The following is a 16,687-nucleotide window of genomic DNA, read 5'->3' as shown; positions in this document are numbered from 1 at the left end:
ACAGAGGGACGAGTTGCTCATTTCTGAGTTTCTCCCATGTATACATGTTATTAAACTTGGTATTATTTTCTCCTGCTAACCTGTCTTGTTGATTATTTGGCCAGCCATAAGAACCTTAAGGGAAAGGGCGGAGGGAGATTCTCCCTCTTCCCCCGACAGTTTCATATATACTGTTACTACTCCCAGGTGCCCCACAGTGATTACCGCCAAGTAGAGAGAATCTGCTCTAGATGTGCTTGTGTGGCTTCGCTCTATGTTCACTTTTGAGCTTAAGACAGAACGCGAGCTTTGCCTAGGGGCCCCACTGCAAAGAAAACAGGCTAACTCTTGTATTCATTTATCCAGTAAATTCCCCTGCTGTGTGCAGAGACCGTTCTAGGCATTGTGCAGGAATCAGACAATATAAGGCATAGTTCTGGGCATCAAGGGGTTAATAATGTGACTGAAGAGACAAGATATTTGTGTAAAAGTTTCACACAGTCAAGAGCTGTATACCACTCAATTCTTTATAAGAGGTCATGGAGTATGGTAGGAAAGAGAGTTGGTTTGTAAGTCAGGAGACCTGGTTCTAGTACTGCTCTGCTGCTGGTTAATTAAGTTACTTGGGAAGATCTTTTCACTGTTCTGTGAATGTATGAAAAGCATCGAACAGGTTAATATAAGGTCCCTCACATTTCTATGCTTTTATGACTCAGCGATATCACTGAGCAGTATAATGTCACCAGGTGCTCAGTGCCTGGTACAGGTGGTAAAGTCTGGGTGTTCAGAGGGCCTCTTTGTTTTCCTGTCCCCTGCCCCCATCTCCAAGCTAGTCTGGTTTCAGCCCAGCCATAGAGATCTCCTCTGCCTTGAGTTATGGGCCAGATCTGATGGAGCTGACTTGAGAGTGAAAAATCTCAGCACGCAAGTCCAGAATTATGCTCAGATACCACCAACTGAACCAGGAGGAGTGGAAGGAGGAGCTCTCTGAAAGCTAACTTAGCTCCCAGGAGCCACTTGGGCTGGGGTTTGCTGGAGCTGATGCTGGGTGCCCAAAGCTGCTGTGTTCAGTGCTGGGGCTCATCCATGATGGGACAGGCTTCTGGAGGAGGGGTAGAAGAGGAGCTGTCCCTGTGACTGATGTCCCGAGAGACAATATCTCTCCAACGCCCTTCTGCTTGATTCAGAGAGCTGAACACCCTCCACCACTCAGGCAGCATGCCCACAATAGGGCTTCTGAGGCGGAGATGCCCCATTTCACATGAAAGGAGGAGAGGGCTGGGAGAAATGGAAAAACAGAACTTTTTGAACATCCACTGAAGCTTTGCTGATTGTTCTTTGGAAAAATACAGAAAGGAGAGATAATCCCATTGGCCAAAATACCCTGCGAGCCTCAGGGATTAGCCATCTCTGCTCACCTGGCTCTTCTGCTGCAAATGTATTTAAACTCCCAGCCAGGGCCTCGTGGGATTGCTCACACGGCGCGGGCAGGCTTTCTCTGTGCCTGCCGTCCTCATCTGACTGTGTGACTGCCATGAATTTTTTCAGGCGTTTATGGGAGCAGGGACCACAGTGTGTGTTAATGGATTCACATTATTGTTGAGTTCTTAGAAGCAAAGGAATTCATTTAAGAAAAACCCTCCATTTATATGAAATCAGGTTTCTTTGCAAAGTGCTCTTGGCAATTCAGTGAAGGGAAGTGGGGTGTGGTGACAAGGTAACACTGTAAACAAGAATAATGGCTTTACTTACTCGGGACTCCGGACACCAGCCTCAAGGGGCGCAGCACGCGGAAGGCCCTCAGCGCCTTCACATCAAATCCTGCCCCTTTCCCTCCTAGAGCGTTGGCCCCCTCGGCTTTGGTCGCTTGTTCTAAAATTGCACTAAAAAGCCTAGAAGAGAGAAGGGGAAGGAGCCATCAGGACAGGTTTTCTTTGCCCGGCTGGGGCTCTGAATTCTCTGAAGGGAGCTGGCACAGCAGAGTTTGCAGGTGTCTCCAGCCCAGGAACAAGGGCCGAGGTGTGTGAGGGAGGGTCCGTGACCATCGTAAGATGACATTCACTCTCTGTGGGTGTCACCGTGCCAAGGGGGTAACCACTGCCCAGAGAGGTCTGAGTCAGGCGACAGGCAGGCCCTTTACTGTCACAGAGCTATGCATGAACACATCTGGCTTTGTGAGTTGTGCAGTCCTGGACAGAAGTGTAAAGCAGGTGAAGTTTGCTGCCAGTGCCCTCGTCCCTTTGCGGTGCCCTCTACCCCCTCCAAGGTAACCTAGCTCCTGCCCTCCTGTGGCCAAGGACCACATTCTCTCCCTCCCCATCCACCTCCTTCCTCCTAAGAAACTCCTCTCTTTGATTTGTACCTGGGCACAACAAATGATCCCATAGGAATCTACTTTGTGCTGCAGATACAAGGATGGGAAATTGACCATTGGCTTTAGCAACGTGAAGACTATTGAGACCTTGAAAATATCTGTTTTGGTGGCGTGATGGAGACAAAAGCCTAATAGATATGGATTCAAGAGAGGATAGGAGGAGAAGTTCGAGACAGCTCTGTGCAATAGAAATATAATGCAAGCCACAAATATGAGCCAAATATGTAATTTAAATTTTCTAGTAGCCACATTAGAAAAGTAAAAAAGAAACAGGTAAAATTAACCGTGATAATAAGTTTTATTTAACCCAACATAACCAAAATATTATCATTTCAACAGTAATAAATATAAATAATGTTCAATGAGATATTTGTCACTTTCTGTTTCGTACTAGATCTTTCAAATCTGCTGTGTATTTTACACATACAGCCTATCTCAATTCAGATTTAGCCACATTTCAAGTGCTGAACGGCCGCATGAGGCTGGGGGCTACAGCACAAGACAACTCTTTTGAGGAGTTTTGCTGTAAGCGGTAGTAGGAGAGAAAAGGTGGTCACCAGAAAAGGGTGTGGGATCCAGAGAGTTTTGTTTTGAAATGGGAGATATGCCAGCATTTTTATATGTGATGGGAGTCATCTAACAGAGACAGACTGTTTGCTGGTGCAGAGTGAGAGGGAAGAGTCACTGAGAGGAGCAACATCGTCAGCAGGCAGAAAGGGGATCTAATGCCCTTCGAGGGATGCTGGCCGTAGGCAGGTACAGGGGTGGTTCCGGCAGGAAGGCACATCACAGGGGTACAGACATGGTTGTGGGAACATGTGCGAGTTCTCTTCTGATTGCATCTGTTTTCTCAGGGGAATAGGCAGCAAGGTCATCAGCTGAAAACGTGAAAGGGGAGGGGACACTGGAAGTGTGAAGGCTGAGGCAAAGGTACGAAAGAATCACCGACGGAAGTGGCAGAGCGAATGGAGCAGGGACGTGTCATAGGATTGCCAGCTGTCATTAAGGGCCTATCTGAGGCTGGTGCCACAAGTGTAAAGGGAGACCCCTCTGCTCAGCTTTGTCTATTTCTCCACCCCTTTCAGTGGCACAGCTTCAGGTACCAAATAGGTCTCCATCTAGTTGGATTTGATCAGGGAAGGTGTTTTTCCAAGTGAGCGAGGTAAATGAAGAGAAGGAAGTTGAGTGTAAACGCAAGAGAGAGATGACAGCGCTTGGGTGTGGATCTAGGCTGGCTGGAAGGAGTGGACACGACGAGAGGAGGAAGAAAGAGAATGTGGCAGGATGAATGGATTGCTGGAGTTGAGTGCTGGAGGGAGTCAGCTGGAAAGAGGGATGGTATTGTTTAGAGTAGGATGTTTGTTTTGAGATTATGGGGGGTGTGGTTATTAGTTATGGCAGGGACGTTGGCTATAACCATGGGAGTGGGCAGTGGAGACAGGATGGAGTCAGGGTCCCTGGGGAAGAAGGTACCAAGGAACCAAGAAGCTACTGGAGGGTGATGGGAGGAGCAGTGAGTGTGAGAGAGAGCGGTGCAAGCCAGGAGCTCACATCCTCAAGGAGTGGGGTGTGACTCAAAGGTCTGCAAGAGGAGAAGCAGCGGGTAGGAGGGTCTGATGACACAGACATCAGAACTGGAGGTTTTTAGGGAGGAGGAGGGGCAGCGGTCCAAAAGTAGAAATAAGAGGAAAGCAGGGCCCCTCTCCTGACCTCCAGGCTGTGCAACAAAACATGTGGGAGAGACAGTGGCCATCTCCTGAGAGACTGCAGGGAAGCAGGACCCTCGGGGAAGAGCAGAAAGTGAAGGGAGGGACCAGAATTGAAGCTGAGAACTGAGGGCAGCACTCTGGCCACTTGCTCTGTAAACAAAGTTCTATTGGAATTCAGCACCGCCCACTGTTTACATAGTGCTGTTTTCTGCTACAGAGTCGAGTAGTTGGGACAAAGACTGCAAGGCTTGCAAAGCTGAAAATTAGTATCTGGCCCTTTACAGAAAATGTCTTCTGATCCCTGACTGGAGGACGGACTGTGAGGAACAGAGGGCACGACGGAAAGGTTTCAGGAGTAGGGTGGCAAGGGAGAAGGGATCAGAGCCAGAAAACCATATGGAATGGGAGTCTAGAATCTTGGGATTTTTGTGGTAACCAAGAAAAACAGGGGAAAGGGCATGCAGGAGCAATTTCTGTCCTTTGTACCCAGAGATGACTCTACAGATTCACTGTCAGCAGAGTGCATGGTGGGTCATGGCCTGGGGTCAAGGAGAAAGCCCAGGCCTCTGATCGGGGTCCCCATATCAGACCTGAACTCCCGGCCAGGGCAATTTGGTTCTTGAGGAATAGGCTTGAGCTCTTAAATCACTCATGCCCCAGGGAACTGGATCTGGAAACAGGGGAGGCTGCAGCTGGAGGCTTAGCTTTGCAGAAGCTCAGATCCAGGCAGGGCCCAGCAATGAGGGGGTTGCTCTAGATTAAGGATTTTCAAACCGTGCTCCATGAAACCCCTGGGGGACTTCTGTGTCACTGAGGCCAGAGATGAGTGACTGGGGTTCTGGCTCCTTTACCCTATATTGAACAGAGTGACTTCCCTTTGATCTCTTTACGCACTGAGTAAGGCTTTGTTTGAACAATGGGTTCTGCAGCTAAAAGAAGTTTGACAACCGTGGCAGACCACATCTAACATTTCTCTCAGCTCTCTGATTCTGTCACCTCAGTTGGGCAGTTTGATGGTTTCATATGTTGGCGACGCCTTGACTACCAGGCAGAAGTTACCAGGATGGGGGAGCAGGCTCTTTTCTCCGCAGAGAAATGTTCTTTCCACTGAAGTCTAGATCACTGAAACCTTAGGAAATGAAGACCAGTTTGCAAGTTTGTTGAACAACATTCCAAATCCAAACCAAATTTGGTTCCTAGTATTTCCTGGAAGAAAGCAGTATGCTTATGGGAGTACCAGATGTTCACAAAATACCATTCAGTGAAGGCAACAGAGATTAGACCACTTTCTTCTCTTTTAACCCCTGCCCCAACTCGATGCAGACTTTATTAAGTGTCTGCTTTTAATTTTGAAGAGGTAGAAAATTCAGGAATGGGTCTAGGAGGTGTTCTTGGCTTGTAGGGGTTGGTGTGTTTCTCCTCGATTAGACATGGTGAAGGTGAAGCCCCTGCTTTGTGCCTACCTGTCCCTAAGGGCTGGGTTCAGATGTGGATGCTTGCGGGGGGGACTTCTCCAGGAGGTGTGTCTGGCAGTTCCTTAGCTAGACATCAGAGCTTTTTAAAAGAGGACAGTGAGGCTCTAGAGGGCCCAGTGAGTCAGAAAGGCAGGGCCGCCATATTAGGAGCGAGATAGGCATGCAGCCAAAGCCCTTGTGGCTGGAATAGAATGTCTCGAGCAGGTGGCTCTACTGAGGATGCCTAGGTTCCTGGGTTAGGGTTGGGGGAGGCAGCTCACAGAGGCCTCTGAAGTTTCCTCCACATTCATTCAGCAGTCCCATCTCCCTTTTGTACCAAGGACACTCCTCCACTTTAGGAAGGAAATGTGACAGGTTTGTTGGGGGAAGTAAATGCCTCTTGTCACAGGCCACCAGAATGGCAATGCAGAGATGACTGAGCAGCTCTCAGCCTGGCACTCAGGCAACAGGCAGGCAAGCCCACCTTTCCCCAGGACAGGTGGACTCCCTTCCAACTTGTAGGAGGCCAGAAGAAGTCTTCCCTAAGCAGCTGCAGAGGAGGGGCTGAGGCAGCAGATATTTCCCAGGGGACACAAAGGAAGCAAAGGGATATCCATTAATATTGCAAAGGGGCAGGTAAAGGAGGCATGATTGGAGCCAGCCCTGATGGCCTAGTGGTTAAAGTTGAGTGTGCTCTGCTTTGGTTTGGCCCGGATTCGGTTCCTGGGCGTGGGACCACACCATTCGTCTGTCAGTAGCTATGCTGCGGTGGCAGCTCACATAGAAGAACTAGAAGGACCTACAACTAGAATATGCAACTATGCACTGGGGTTTTGGGGAGGGGAAAAAAAGAGGAAGACTGGCAACAGATGTTAGCTCAGGGTGAATCTTTCCCTGCCAAAAAAAAAAAAAAAAAAAGGAGGCATGGCTGAAGAGAGGTGGTTAGGCTACACCCTCTATGGGGCTGGTATGTGTCATTTTTCAAGTTAGAAGGATGGGCTGAATTAGACTTGATGGAGAGCCCCTAGAACCAATACCCGTGGAGAAGAGAAACTAGGTGCCAAATATGGCCAAGTGTGAGATCAGTGGGGAAAAAAGCCCAAAGGGTCATGGTGAACCACAAGCTGAGCAAACGCTAGCATCATAACCTCGGTGGCTTAAACAGTCAACCAGAGGCATCTTTTGGAAGAGTGCCAAATCTGGACACTTCCCTCTCTTCATGGGTCTCACGGTCTAGACTCCAAAGATGTGTGACCGGAATCTGGGCTGACCCCACAAAAGGTCTGCCCCTGTGGTTGTGGGGAGGAGCAGCGGTCCAAGAGATGAAGCAAAGTCCAAACAAGCCAGAGAAGAGAAGGGCGGCCCCGTGTGCAGCTGCACGGCAAGGCACTGCTCCCACCCCGCCCCCCGCGCTCCCACCCCCCCACACCTCCCGGGGCTCCCGCTTGGGCTCCACCTGCTGCCTGTTTCCACTCCCCATGCTGTGGTCAAGAACATGGATTCAGCTGAGCATTATGTCACGTCAACTCCACCTCATCCCATAGACTTGAGAAGAAGATCCAGCTTCTCGCCTAAACAAAAGCAGTCCCTGCAAGGCCCCTCTCCCTGTCAGTCCCAGAAGCATGGGTCTCATTCTGGGGCACTTCTCTCTGCACGTGCGAAAGGCTCCCAGGAGACTGAAGCCTTCAGAAAGAGGGGCATTTGGAACAACCCGCCCTGAAGACCTTTGCTATGGTTTACTGAGCTAATTTGAGGCACTTGTTCAGTCTCTCTTTGTTTATTCTGGCATGAACAGAAGCAGCAAAATCTCTCATATAGCTGATCCTCACCCTGAGCCCTCCTGAGCCAGATCTCTGTGTGGCAAATACTCTAACAACTTTAGTGATCCTCACGTCACCCAAATATCCCTGACGTTAGTGTGGCCAAAGTGTGTCATTCACTGGCCAGGCAGACCCTAAAACGGTTCCAAACAACCGTAATAAGCCATCCAGATGGCCAGAGACAAGGAAATAACTTCTAAATGATCTTGATTTGCTCCTGCGTTATTTCCTGCAGGAAAGACCAGACATTCCCATGAGATAATGAGGAGTGAGTGCTCTGGAGAAGTCCACAAGGGCCTGTGTCTTCACTGGGATGGCACAAAAGGATTCACCGAAAATAGGTTCCTGAGTTAAGAGCCTACTGACATATTGACCTTGACATTGAAGCCTGCCAGGACCCCTACGCAGTAAAAGCGCAAGGTGGCCGCCACTTAAACACTCTCTGGGCTCAGAGTAACAGCAGATCAGCTCAAAGAAGCCAGCTTGTTCCAGAAGTAGAATCTGCTGTAAAAGTGCCCTCCCTCTACAGAACAGATGAGTTGCTGGAGCCTCATCAACTGCATCTCAATAAATTACATTCCACACAGCACATGTACGCCTGTTTACACACAGATATTTCACAGAGAATCCTCTTGTGAAGTCACTAATTCCTTGATGAGGAGATCATCACTTCTAAATTTTATTTAAAATTCCTTACATTGCTGTTTGTTTTTAAAGCATAGACTGACTTTGCTTCGTCTTACCCGACAGTGGAGCGGGGTATTTGGGGGAAGAGGTGTTTGGTCCGGTTTGATCATGTATCCACCTTGGCCCCTCATAGTTCCCCATCTTCTTTCTTTGAGCAGCCTGGTTTCTAGGGGCCACAGAACAGGGCCCGCTGTGAGGGCAGCCACTGTGAGGTGAGGGGAGCATCCACGGCTCTGGTTTGCCAGCCCCACCGCCACGCCAGTGGACTGCACGCTTGCAGGCAAAAGCTGCCCTAACCCGCTCACTGACTCCGCAGGGACACTGGTCATTGGTGCTGCCAGGCCGATGTGTCTGGAGACGGAATAAAAGACCTCGAGCAGAGGAGTCTCCTCAGCTTCACAGAGGACTCTGGGCCTCATTAAAAGCACTCAGATTTGACTGTGTGTGTGTGTGCCTGTGCGCACACGCGTGTGTGTGGGAGCAGTGGGGAGGGGTGTGCCTTGGTAATACTCCTCTCCCTTTGGAGAAAGTCTGAATTCAAAGTGATTTTTCATAGATCTTCTCATCTTGCCTGAAGCCCAGTGCCACTGTGACCAAATCAAAAGGAGATATAAATACAGAAGGAAAAAGAGGTGTGTCTTGGTTGATAGTAGGGGTAAGGGGAGGGAACAGAGAAAGGTAGTTATACTCACCCTACAACCACAATTATAAAGTCTAGTAAATTCCAACCGTTGCGGAGGTAAGCATTGGGATGAAAGAGAAGTCCATAGGCTATTACTTTTAAAAATGCTTCCACAGTAAAAATTATGAGAAAGAGATATTCCACTCGTTCCTAGGAAACAAAAATAGAAGAGAGAGAAAAATACAGTCATTAGATTGGGGATTTGGAAAGTTCTGAACCAGCAGATCTCACAAGTGAAGGGGAACGCTGCCTCCTGCGTGGTAGGATCTAGGTGGACAGTGGGTGGGACCCCCCCACGCCAAATTACCAACTCCACAGTCTGTTCCACCATTAGAGCTCCAATCGACGGGACATTATGGGTTTTTTTTTTTTTTTCCAGTCTTTAAATGTCCCCTGTTAAAATGCAAATATTAGGGTGGTGGAAAAATTTCATATTTTTTGGAAACATCTTATTTAGTTAATCAGTGAACATTCATGGAATCTTCTCAGGAGAGAACTCATAATGTCTTGAGCTAAAGGGAAACAAAGCCAGGATGGAGGAGAAGGGTGTTGAGAAAGGGGGTGAGACAGAACTGCAGGAAAAGCGTGCACAATCTTGAGGTAGCAAACCCCAAAGATAAGAGGCCCGGCCTCGGGGAGCATAGCAGCTGAGTTCTTCGAAATGACAGAGGGAAAGCACAGCCACAAGAAGCTGAGACGGTGAGAGGCTCTTAGCAACTGAGACAGAGGCAACCTGCTCACACACTGACCCCCAAATCTGAAACATCTCTCTTGAGAAAATAAAACCCTTTGTCCAAAGACACAGACCAGGTCAGCAGAGAAAATCAGCATTTCCAGGATGGAGGCAGGCACTGGGGGTGGGGGAGCAGTGAATGGAAGGCTTGTCTCTTTTCTCAGGGGTAGGGGGAGTCTTTCCCCGGTCTGCCACCTTGAAGAAGGGCTTTAAGGATGTAGCTCCTGTCCCTGGGAGCCCACACTTAACAGGACAAACTCATTGGCTCAATTAGAGCGAGCCGACTTGGTGCTGATTCACTGGCTTCCCTCACCACTAACTGCTTTCTCCTGCAACCCCGTCCCCAGCGCAGAGCCTTAATGGCTCCCAGCAGCTGAGCGCTGCTTGGATGGCTTCACGCTCCACTGCTCGCCTCTGCAAGAGCCTCAGCCCATCTCTCACTGGAGCCACAGCATACCAGTCCACATGGCATTCAGCCGCAGGTCCCCCAAGCAAGGCAGGTCCATTCACAGCCTCCAGGGGCCACTTGGCTCGGAACCCCAGATTGATTTTCCCATCCTCTGCTGGGTCAAGTGAAGCTCACTGAAGACCTCTAGGTCCCAGCCCCATTGCAGAGATGGGGCTTTGCCTGGGAAGGCACACCTCTTCCTGCCTGCCTGCCAGGAGGGTGCTCCAAGACCTGGGGCATCAGAAGCCTGATGGGTAGCTCTGGCCTCATGGATATCTCTGCAGGGAGAGGTTAGCCCACACATGCCCCTGTGCTCCCATTCATTCCTTCCTGGTCCCCCACACTGGGAAGGTGAGTGCTGGCCTTACTGTGCCCAGCTCTGGATGAAGCAGTTTGAAGATGCAAAGTTAAAAATGCAGAATTCTGAGCCTCATCCAGACCTACTGAAGTAGATTATCCTGGTTATGGAGCCTGGAAATGTGCATTACAGACAATTTCCAGGTGTTTGTGAGGCACCCTGAAGTTTAAGAACCCCTGGGCCCATGTGTTGATGAAGGCCCAGATCAGGCAGTAACTTGGGAAGGGAATGAAGAGGTTGGATTTAATCAGCATCTCAGAGGCAGGCTCGTCCTTTACCTCCTACTCATTATAGCACCATAGAGTTGGTCTGGGGATGTAGCTGCCTGGGGGGCCGTGACCCAGGAACAAATCACAGTGTGTGGGAGCCTCTGGTCTTTTAAAATTAGGCGATGTTGGGTTAAAATGTACATCAGGAAAGTGTTGAAAGGGAAAGCATGTTACAAAGGAGCACAATGCAACCTAAGGAAGCTTGTGGAAGGTAGCAAGGGGGTTATCAAAAAGCCACTCAGCCCCCATCCCCATGATGGTTCAGAGCTTTCATGTTGAGCACCAAATGACAGGGCCACCTCCTCTGTACCCCTAGAAAGCTCTGTGGAAATTCACAAAATTAGAGCTGGGATGAGAAGGGAAGACAAGGAAAGGGAAACAAACACAAGGTGGGGCCCACTAGATGTCAGGTGCTTTCATGTATTCACATATGTGCTAGTTCCTTTTATCCGTCCGTCCATCCATCCATCCACCCACCCACCCACCTACCCATCCACCCACCTATCCATCCATCCATCCATCCACCCACCCACCCATCCATCCATCCATCCAGTCACTCATTATCAGTGTGGTACAACCAGCTGAATCATTGGAAAGTGACTCTGGAGCTCCCTCTGGGTTGTCTAGACAATGAGCTTTGTGCGAAAGCTAGAACCCAAGCTCAGAGTATCTCCTCCCCAAGGCAGAAAGAACAGCAATATCCCAAAGGCTCTGAGGGTCCTATATGCTAGGAGGCTGGCATTCCCAGACAATTCCTATAAAGAGCTGGCACTCCCAACCCAGACTGCCTGACACCAAGCAGTCTGTTTATTCCTTCATCTACAAGGATGATTTGTAGATGATTTCCCTGACTTGATTTCCCTATAAAAAGAGAAAACCACGGAGGAGGAGGGGTCCTGGGTCCCTCCACTGCAATGCAGACTCACACTGCACGCCCAGCAGCATCCTGAACCTGGCACACCTCTTTGTGAGACAGGGCACTGGGGGGATCTGTGACTTCTCTGGTTGACCTTTAGCCTTTGTAAGTTTTCCCAATAAAGCCTATTTCTTAATCCACACCATGTGACATTTGTCCCACACCATGGTACATAACACATGGAGACCCAGAAGGACCCACCTGATATGACAGTGAGTCATTCACTCAAAAATTCACAAAGAGGGGCTGGCCCGGTGGCATAGTGGTTAAGTTTGGCACGCTACCCTTCAGCAGCCCAGGTTTGTGGGTTTGGATCCTGGATGCACACCTACACCACTCATCAGCCATGCTGTGGTGGCATCCCACATACAAAATAGAGGAAGATGGGCACAGATGTTAGCTCAGGGCAGATCTTCCTCAAGTAAAGAGAGGAAGATTGGTGACCGATGTTAGCTCAGGGTGGATATTCCTCAGCAGAAAAAAAAAAATTCAGAAACATGTTTAGGTGCTAGGTGCTGGAGATTTGAGAAAAAGGGCTCAGAAACTGACCTCAAAGATCTCTTGATACAATGGGGGACAAATGGACAGATGATTCCAATACAATGGGTATGGGGTGTTCTGGAGGCAAGCACAGTTTGCTGTGGACAGACTTCCCAAAGGTAAGGATCTCTGAGATGAAGCTTGAAGTTGTCCAGGTAAAGATGGGTGGGGTTGGGAGTCAGGCATTCCAGGCGGAGGGAGAACTAAGGAGAGGGGAAGTGTGGAGAGCTTCAGGAAATGTAAACATCTGATTTGGCTGGAGTGAAGGCTGTGAGGGAACAGGGCGGGAGAGGTGGTTAGGAGCAAGATGACCAGGGGCTATGTGGCCATGCCTGGATGCTTGGATTCCATTCTGAGGAGATGGTGGATGGCTAGGTCAGATGTGCACTGCAGTCTGGCACTGACATGGGGAATGATGGTGGTGATGGGGCTGGAGGAAGTGGGGGAGTGATCCATGCAGAGCCCGTGGAGGCTTGAGCAAAGGTAGAGACAGTGGGATTGGTGAAAAGTAGGTGGATTTGAGAGATATAAGGGATGCATTTGGTTTCTAGTTGCACGTAGGGGTTAGGGGAAGAGGCAGTGAAAGAAGTGCATTGCCCCGCTCCCTGAGGTTTCTAATTTGGGTGACTCTGGATGGTGATGTCTTTCACTATAGTAGGGAACTTGAGGAAGAGGAAGAGGAAGAGGGGAGAGGCATCCCTTCTGGACTTGCTGAATTTAAGGCACTTGTGGGACATAAGGGTAGAGCTATTGGTGATCAGACACTGTGGTGGGGCTCAGAGAGGAGGTCAGCTGGCAGGGGAGGGCTGAATGAGGTTGCCCTGGAGAGTGTGCAGACCAAAGAGAGAAGAACTGAGGCTAGAATCCAACTCCATAAGGGACAACCTCATCCCCAAGAAAGCGCTTTCACATTATGGGAATTTATCTTCTGGGCAGAAGTTACAGGGTCCTGCTTAAAGCCATGGAGTCTGAGAGACAGAAGGAATCTTAGAGGTTATCTAACTAACCTCCTCACTTGAAAAACTAGGATACTGATAAGATACCACGGCAGGGAGGGACTTGCGAGGACAGGAAACTGGTCCCTACTTATCCCCAAAGACACAACTGGGTTGGACTCCTCATGCTAAGTTACTTAAGGATCTGAGATAGAACTGAAAAGGGACCAAGGAGTCAGTAAGAAGGGTCTGGACAAGGATCCAGGGAAGGAACCGGAGACTGTTGCCAAGTCTGAATCACAGTCATCTGTGCAGTGTATGGGTGTGTGCATGTGTGAGTGTGCTGACGGCTGGGTGAAAAGCATTGTATTCACTCTGACCTTAGGGGCATGAATGCCCTTACAGAATTAATTCAAAACTCCCTCCACCAAACCAAAAAACAAATAAAAAAACTTAAGTGAAACGACATGGCTGATCCTTTCAAAACCTGTGTTGTATTGCCATGGAAACATCTAAGGGTGACTGTGAATGGAGTGGAGAAGAGCAAAGTTTGTCAGATGTCTTGGTGCCTTGGGTCCTGTGAATATATATATTTTTCCAATGCTATTTTTCTCATTATTGCTTCTTCTCCATTTCCATCTTCTCTCTTTCTTTCCTCTCTTCCTGCTCATTTCTTACGGCTACCACTGGCAACTGGGAGCCCATGGCACACCCACGTCTGAAGTATGTAGAAGAATTCAGGAGAGAGAGCTTCTGTTCCCAGGAACCATGATGTCTTCTAAACACTTGTGGAGCTAATGTTGAGTACAATCTATCCTAGTTCCACTTATCTTTTCATGTATACATAGCCTGCCTTTCAACTACATTATAAGCTTCTAGAGGACAGAGACTCTTAAAAGTTATACTCAAAAGTTATCTTTTGATAGTAATAATCTTGATTCTGCCACCAACTGACTCTGTGTCCTCGGGCAAATCACTTTACTTCCCTGGGTCTCTTTCCTCATCCATAAAAGAACTAGTTAAGTGTTTTAAAAATACAGGCAGTGCTGCAGAGAGCCCCAGGTTTCCACAGTGCTGCTCTGGAAGCAGTTACAGGTTAGGGGAAGTCTGAGAAAGTGGGGCTTTGCCCCCCACCTCTGTGAACCAGAGCAGCGCCATTTTAACCCACATGCTAAGTTGTCCCAGGGTCCTAACACAGTTGAATAGAGTCCAGGCAGCCAATACGATGAGGTGTGGGCAGAGAATACACACAAAAAAGAAGTAGCCATGTCTTCCTGACCAGTCTGGAAGGCTTTATTGGCTTTATATGCTGGGTTCTGCATAAGATTTTCTTTGAGAAGATGAATCACTGCTTTTTTTTGTTTTCCTGGGAACTTTGAACACCACTTCCAAAGATGTGGTTGACCTCCAAAGTCTCTCCAAAATTCTCTGGCAAGTGAGGATGCTGACCCTGGTCTGTGTGCAGCTCTGCCCAAGGCACAGTCAGATTCCAAGACACGGAAAGGAACAAAGAGTTCCTCTCCTCATTGTTCTGAGGATCACCACAAATACAAATAGATTTTATAACAAAAAGTCCTTCATTAAAGAGACTATTAATATTTGTGCTTAGGAAAACACAAACCTCTTGTGAGTAGAAGCCATGCCAGGGTAGAGCTCCTAGGACAAGGACAATCACAGAGAGCCTGCCATGTCTATTCATGCATGCACATTTCTGCACACACACACACACATGCATGGTACAGCCGGGCGATGCCCATCGTCCGTGTTGAACACTGTACAGCTTACATCTGCTACATAATAGACCAGGGTGCGAGAATTCATACCAAGAGAGCCTGTGTACCCACTTAAATTTATGCAAGTGTATCTACTGAAGCTGCCAAGAATTCTGCACCAAACAGAATTGATAAAAGGCTCAGTCATAGAGTTCCATCTCAGTACAAGGTGCAAAGACAATAAACACAATAATAATGCTTCAAGCAGTACCTCGTATTCCAGACTGTTTCATAACTTAAGTACCATTCAACCTGACCTCTAAACACAGTTTCCGGCCTATTCTCTAATGAAGGGAGACAAAGAAAGTGGAATACCTTAGTTCTTCACTCTCCAATTCTTCTCCTATTTATTCATTCAGTAGGTTACAAATATTTCCTGGGGGTCTGCTCTGCTCCCTGCCGCTTACCTCATTACCCTCTTAGAACATTGATGGACTTGTCAATTATAAGAAGCCAGAAGGACTTGCAAGAAGGACAGACATTCCAAGTTCCTCATTATGCAGAAGTAAGGGGACTTGTCCAAGGCCACACATCTACCCCATGTGATGAGCAACTTGGGTTTCCTAATGGCTGGTCTGGTGCTCTTTCTGCTACAGCACAGCTGTCTCTGTCTGTGGACTGACTGAAACTCTGGATTATTGTGCCCAAAGGGGCCACTGGGTAGTAAAGGGTCACCTACATGATGTGGCTGGAAGGGTGGGCAGCAGGGATCCCCAAATCCTCCTCCCTCCTGGGGTCTCTACTGGTGGCTGAAATTCAGCCATTAAGAAGCCTTTCTGCCATTGATGGATGAATGGATAAACAAAATATGGTGTATACATACATGATGGAATATTAGTAAGCCATAAAAAGGAATGAAATTCTGACACATGCTACAACATGGATGAACCTTGAACATATTATGCCAAGTGAAAGAAGCCAGTCACAAAAGGACAAAAATTATATGATTCCATTTATATGACATATCTAGAATAGGCAAATTCATAGAGACAGAGAGTAGATTAGAGGTTACCAGGGGCTGCAGGGAAGGAGGAACTATTTTGGGGAATGAAAAAACTTTAGAAATAGATAGTGGTGATGGTTGCACAACATTGTGAGTGTAATTAATGCCACCGAATTGTGCACTTAAAAAGGGTTAGAATGGCAAATTTTATGTTATTTCAATTTGACCACAATGAAAAAAAAAAAGAAGCATTCCTTTGGATCTTAATGGTTTTCTAACTTTTAAGGGTCTCCATCTAAATTACTTGAGGTCATGTTTAAACCCGTATCAGCTAGCACCTTAACAGAGACTAATTCATCAGAAAGCTGACAGCACAGCCTTTTGTGGTGGGATCCTAGACAGATGCCTGGGGCACCTGGATTGGGAAGAAGAGGGTGGCTGGGCAGGGAGGTGGAGGCCACTGAAGACAACTGCTTCCACTGCACAATTCTTTCAGGACAGGTGCTTCCCAAGGGCCTTATATAGAGGCCTTCTGTAGAAGGTGCCTGGTGGTTCAAATGGTCTAGCCTTGAGACTTAGGACTTCTTGTAAAGGAGGAAAGGACAGGGCAAACCATGTAGTAGCCTAAGGGTAAAGCAGCCTTGGAAAGAACATTCACCTGTTTATTGAGGGCAAGTAGCAATCGAGGCCGAGTGAGTTGACAAGCATACCAGTTTCATTGGTTTTACGGTAACTCAGTTTAAAAAAATACCAAAAACTCTCCTCTGACTGGACTGTTTCTCTGTGCTTGCCCACGATGCTAAGTTGAGGTGACTTAGCCACTTATTAATTTCTCACATTTATGTCTTCTCTAGAGGCCTGCTTGCCTCAACTGTCCCAGCACGTTGGCTCCAGCCTCAGATCCAAAGAGCACCAAGCGGGCTGCCCCAGATGCCTGGGTGCTGCCTGCCCGCTCCTCCTGGGCCCTTCATTGCCCCTGTCCTCGAGACAGCGCTTCTGTCCATCCCTGGGGCCCCTTCCTGGCTGTGCTTCTCAACTGTTCACCCTCCACCCTCTGCCTCCAGGGCA

General features: G+C 48.3%; 1 protein-coding gene across 3 annotated transcripts in view; it reads right to left on the bottom strand.

The window, feature by feature from the left end:
* Window positions 1–16,687, bottom strand: part of CACNA1C (calcium voltage-gated channel subunit alpha1 C) — a 714,534-nt gene that overhangs the window by 238,958 nt on the left and 458,889 nt on the right. For all 3 annotated transcript variants that reach the window (XM_087442974.1, XM_087442975.1, XM_004438792.3), the window contains exons 4-5: window positions 8,716–8,855; window positions 1,732–1,871 (exon numbers count right to left, since the gene is read on the bottom strand). In XM_087442974.1, coding sequence (XP_087299100.1) covers window positions 1,732–1,871; window positions 8,716–8,855 — 280 coding nt within the window. The remainder of the gene's footprint in view (window positions 1–1,731; window positions 1,872–8,715; window positions 8,856–16,687) is intronic.

The sequence above is a fragment of the Ceratotherium simum genome, chromosome 17, assembly GCF_057802395.1.
Source record: "Ceratotherium simum simum isolate JZ-2026a chromosome 17, ASM5780239v1, whole genome shotgun sequence".
In the NCBI taxonomy this organism is placed as follows: domain Eukaryota; kingdom Metazoa; phylum Chordata; class Mammalia; order Perissodactyla; family Rhinocerotidae; genus Ceratotherium; species Ceratotherium simum.
The sequence above is the reverse complement of the archived record's forward strand: the minus strand, read 5'-3'. Positions and strand labels throughout refer to the sequence as shown.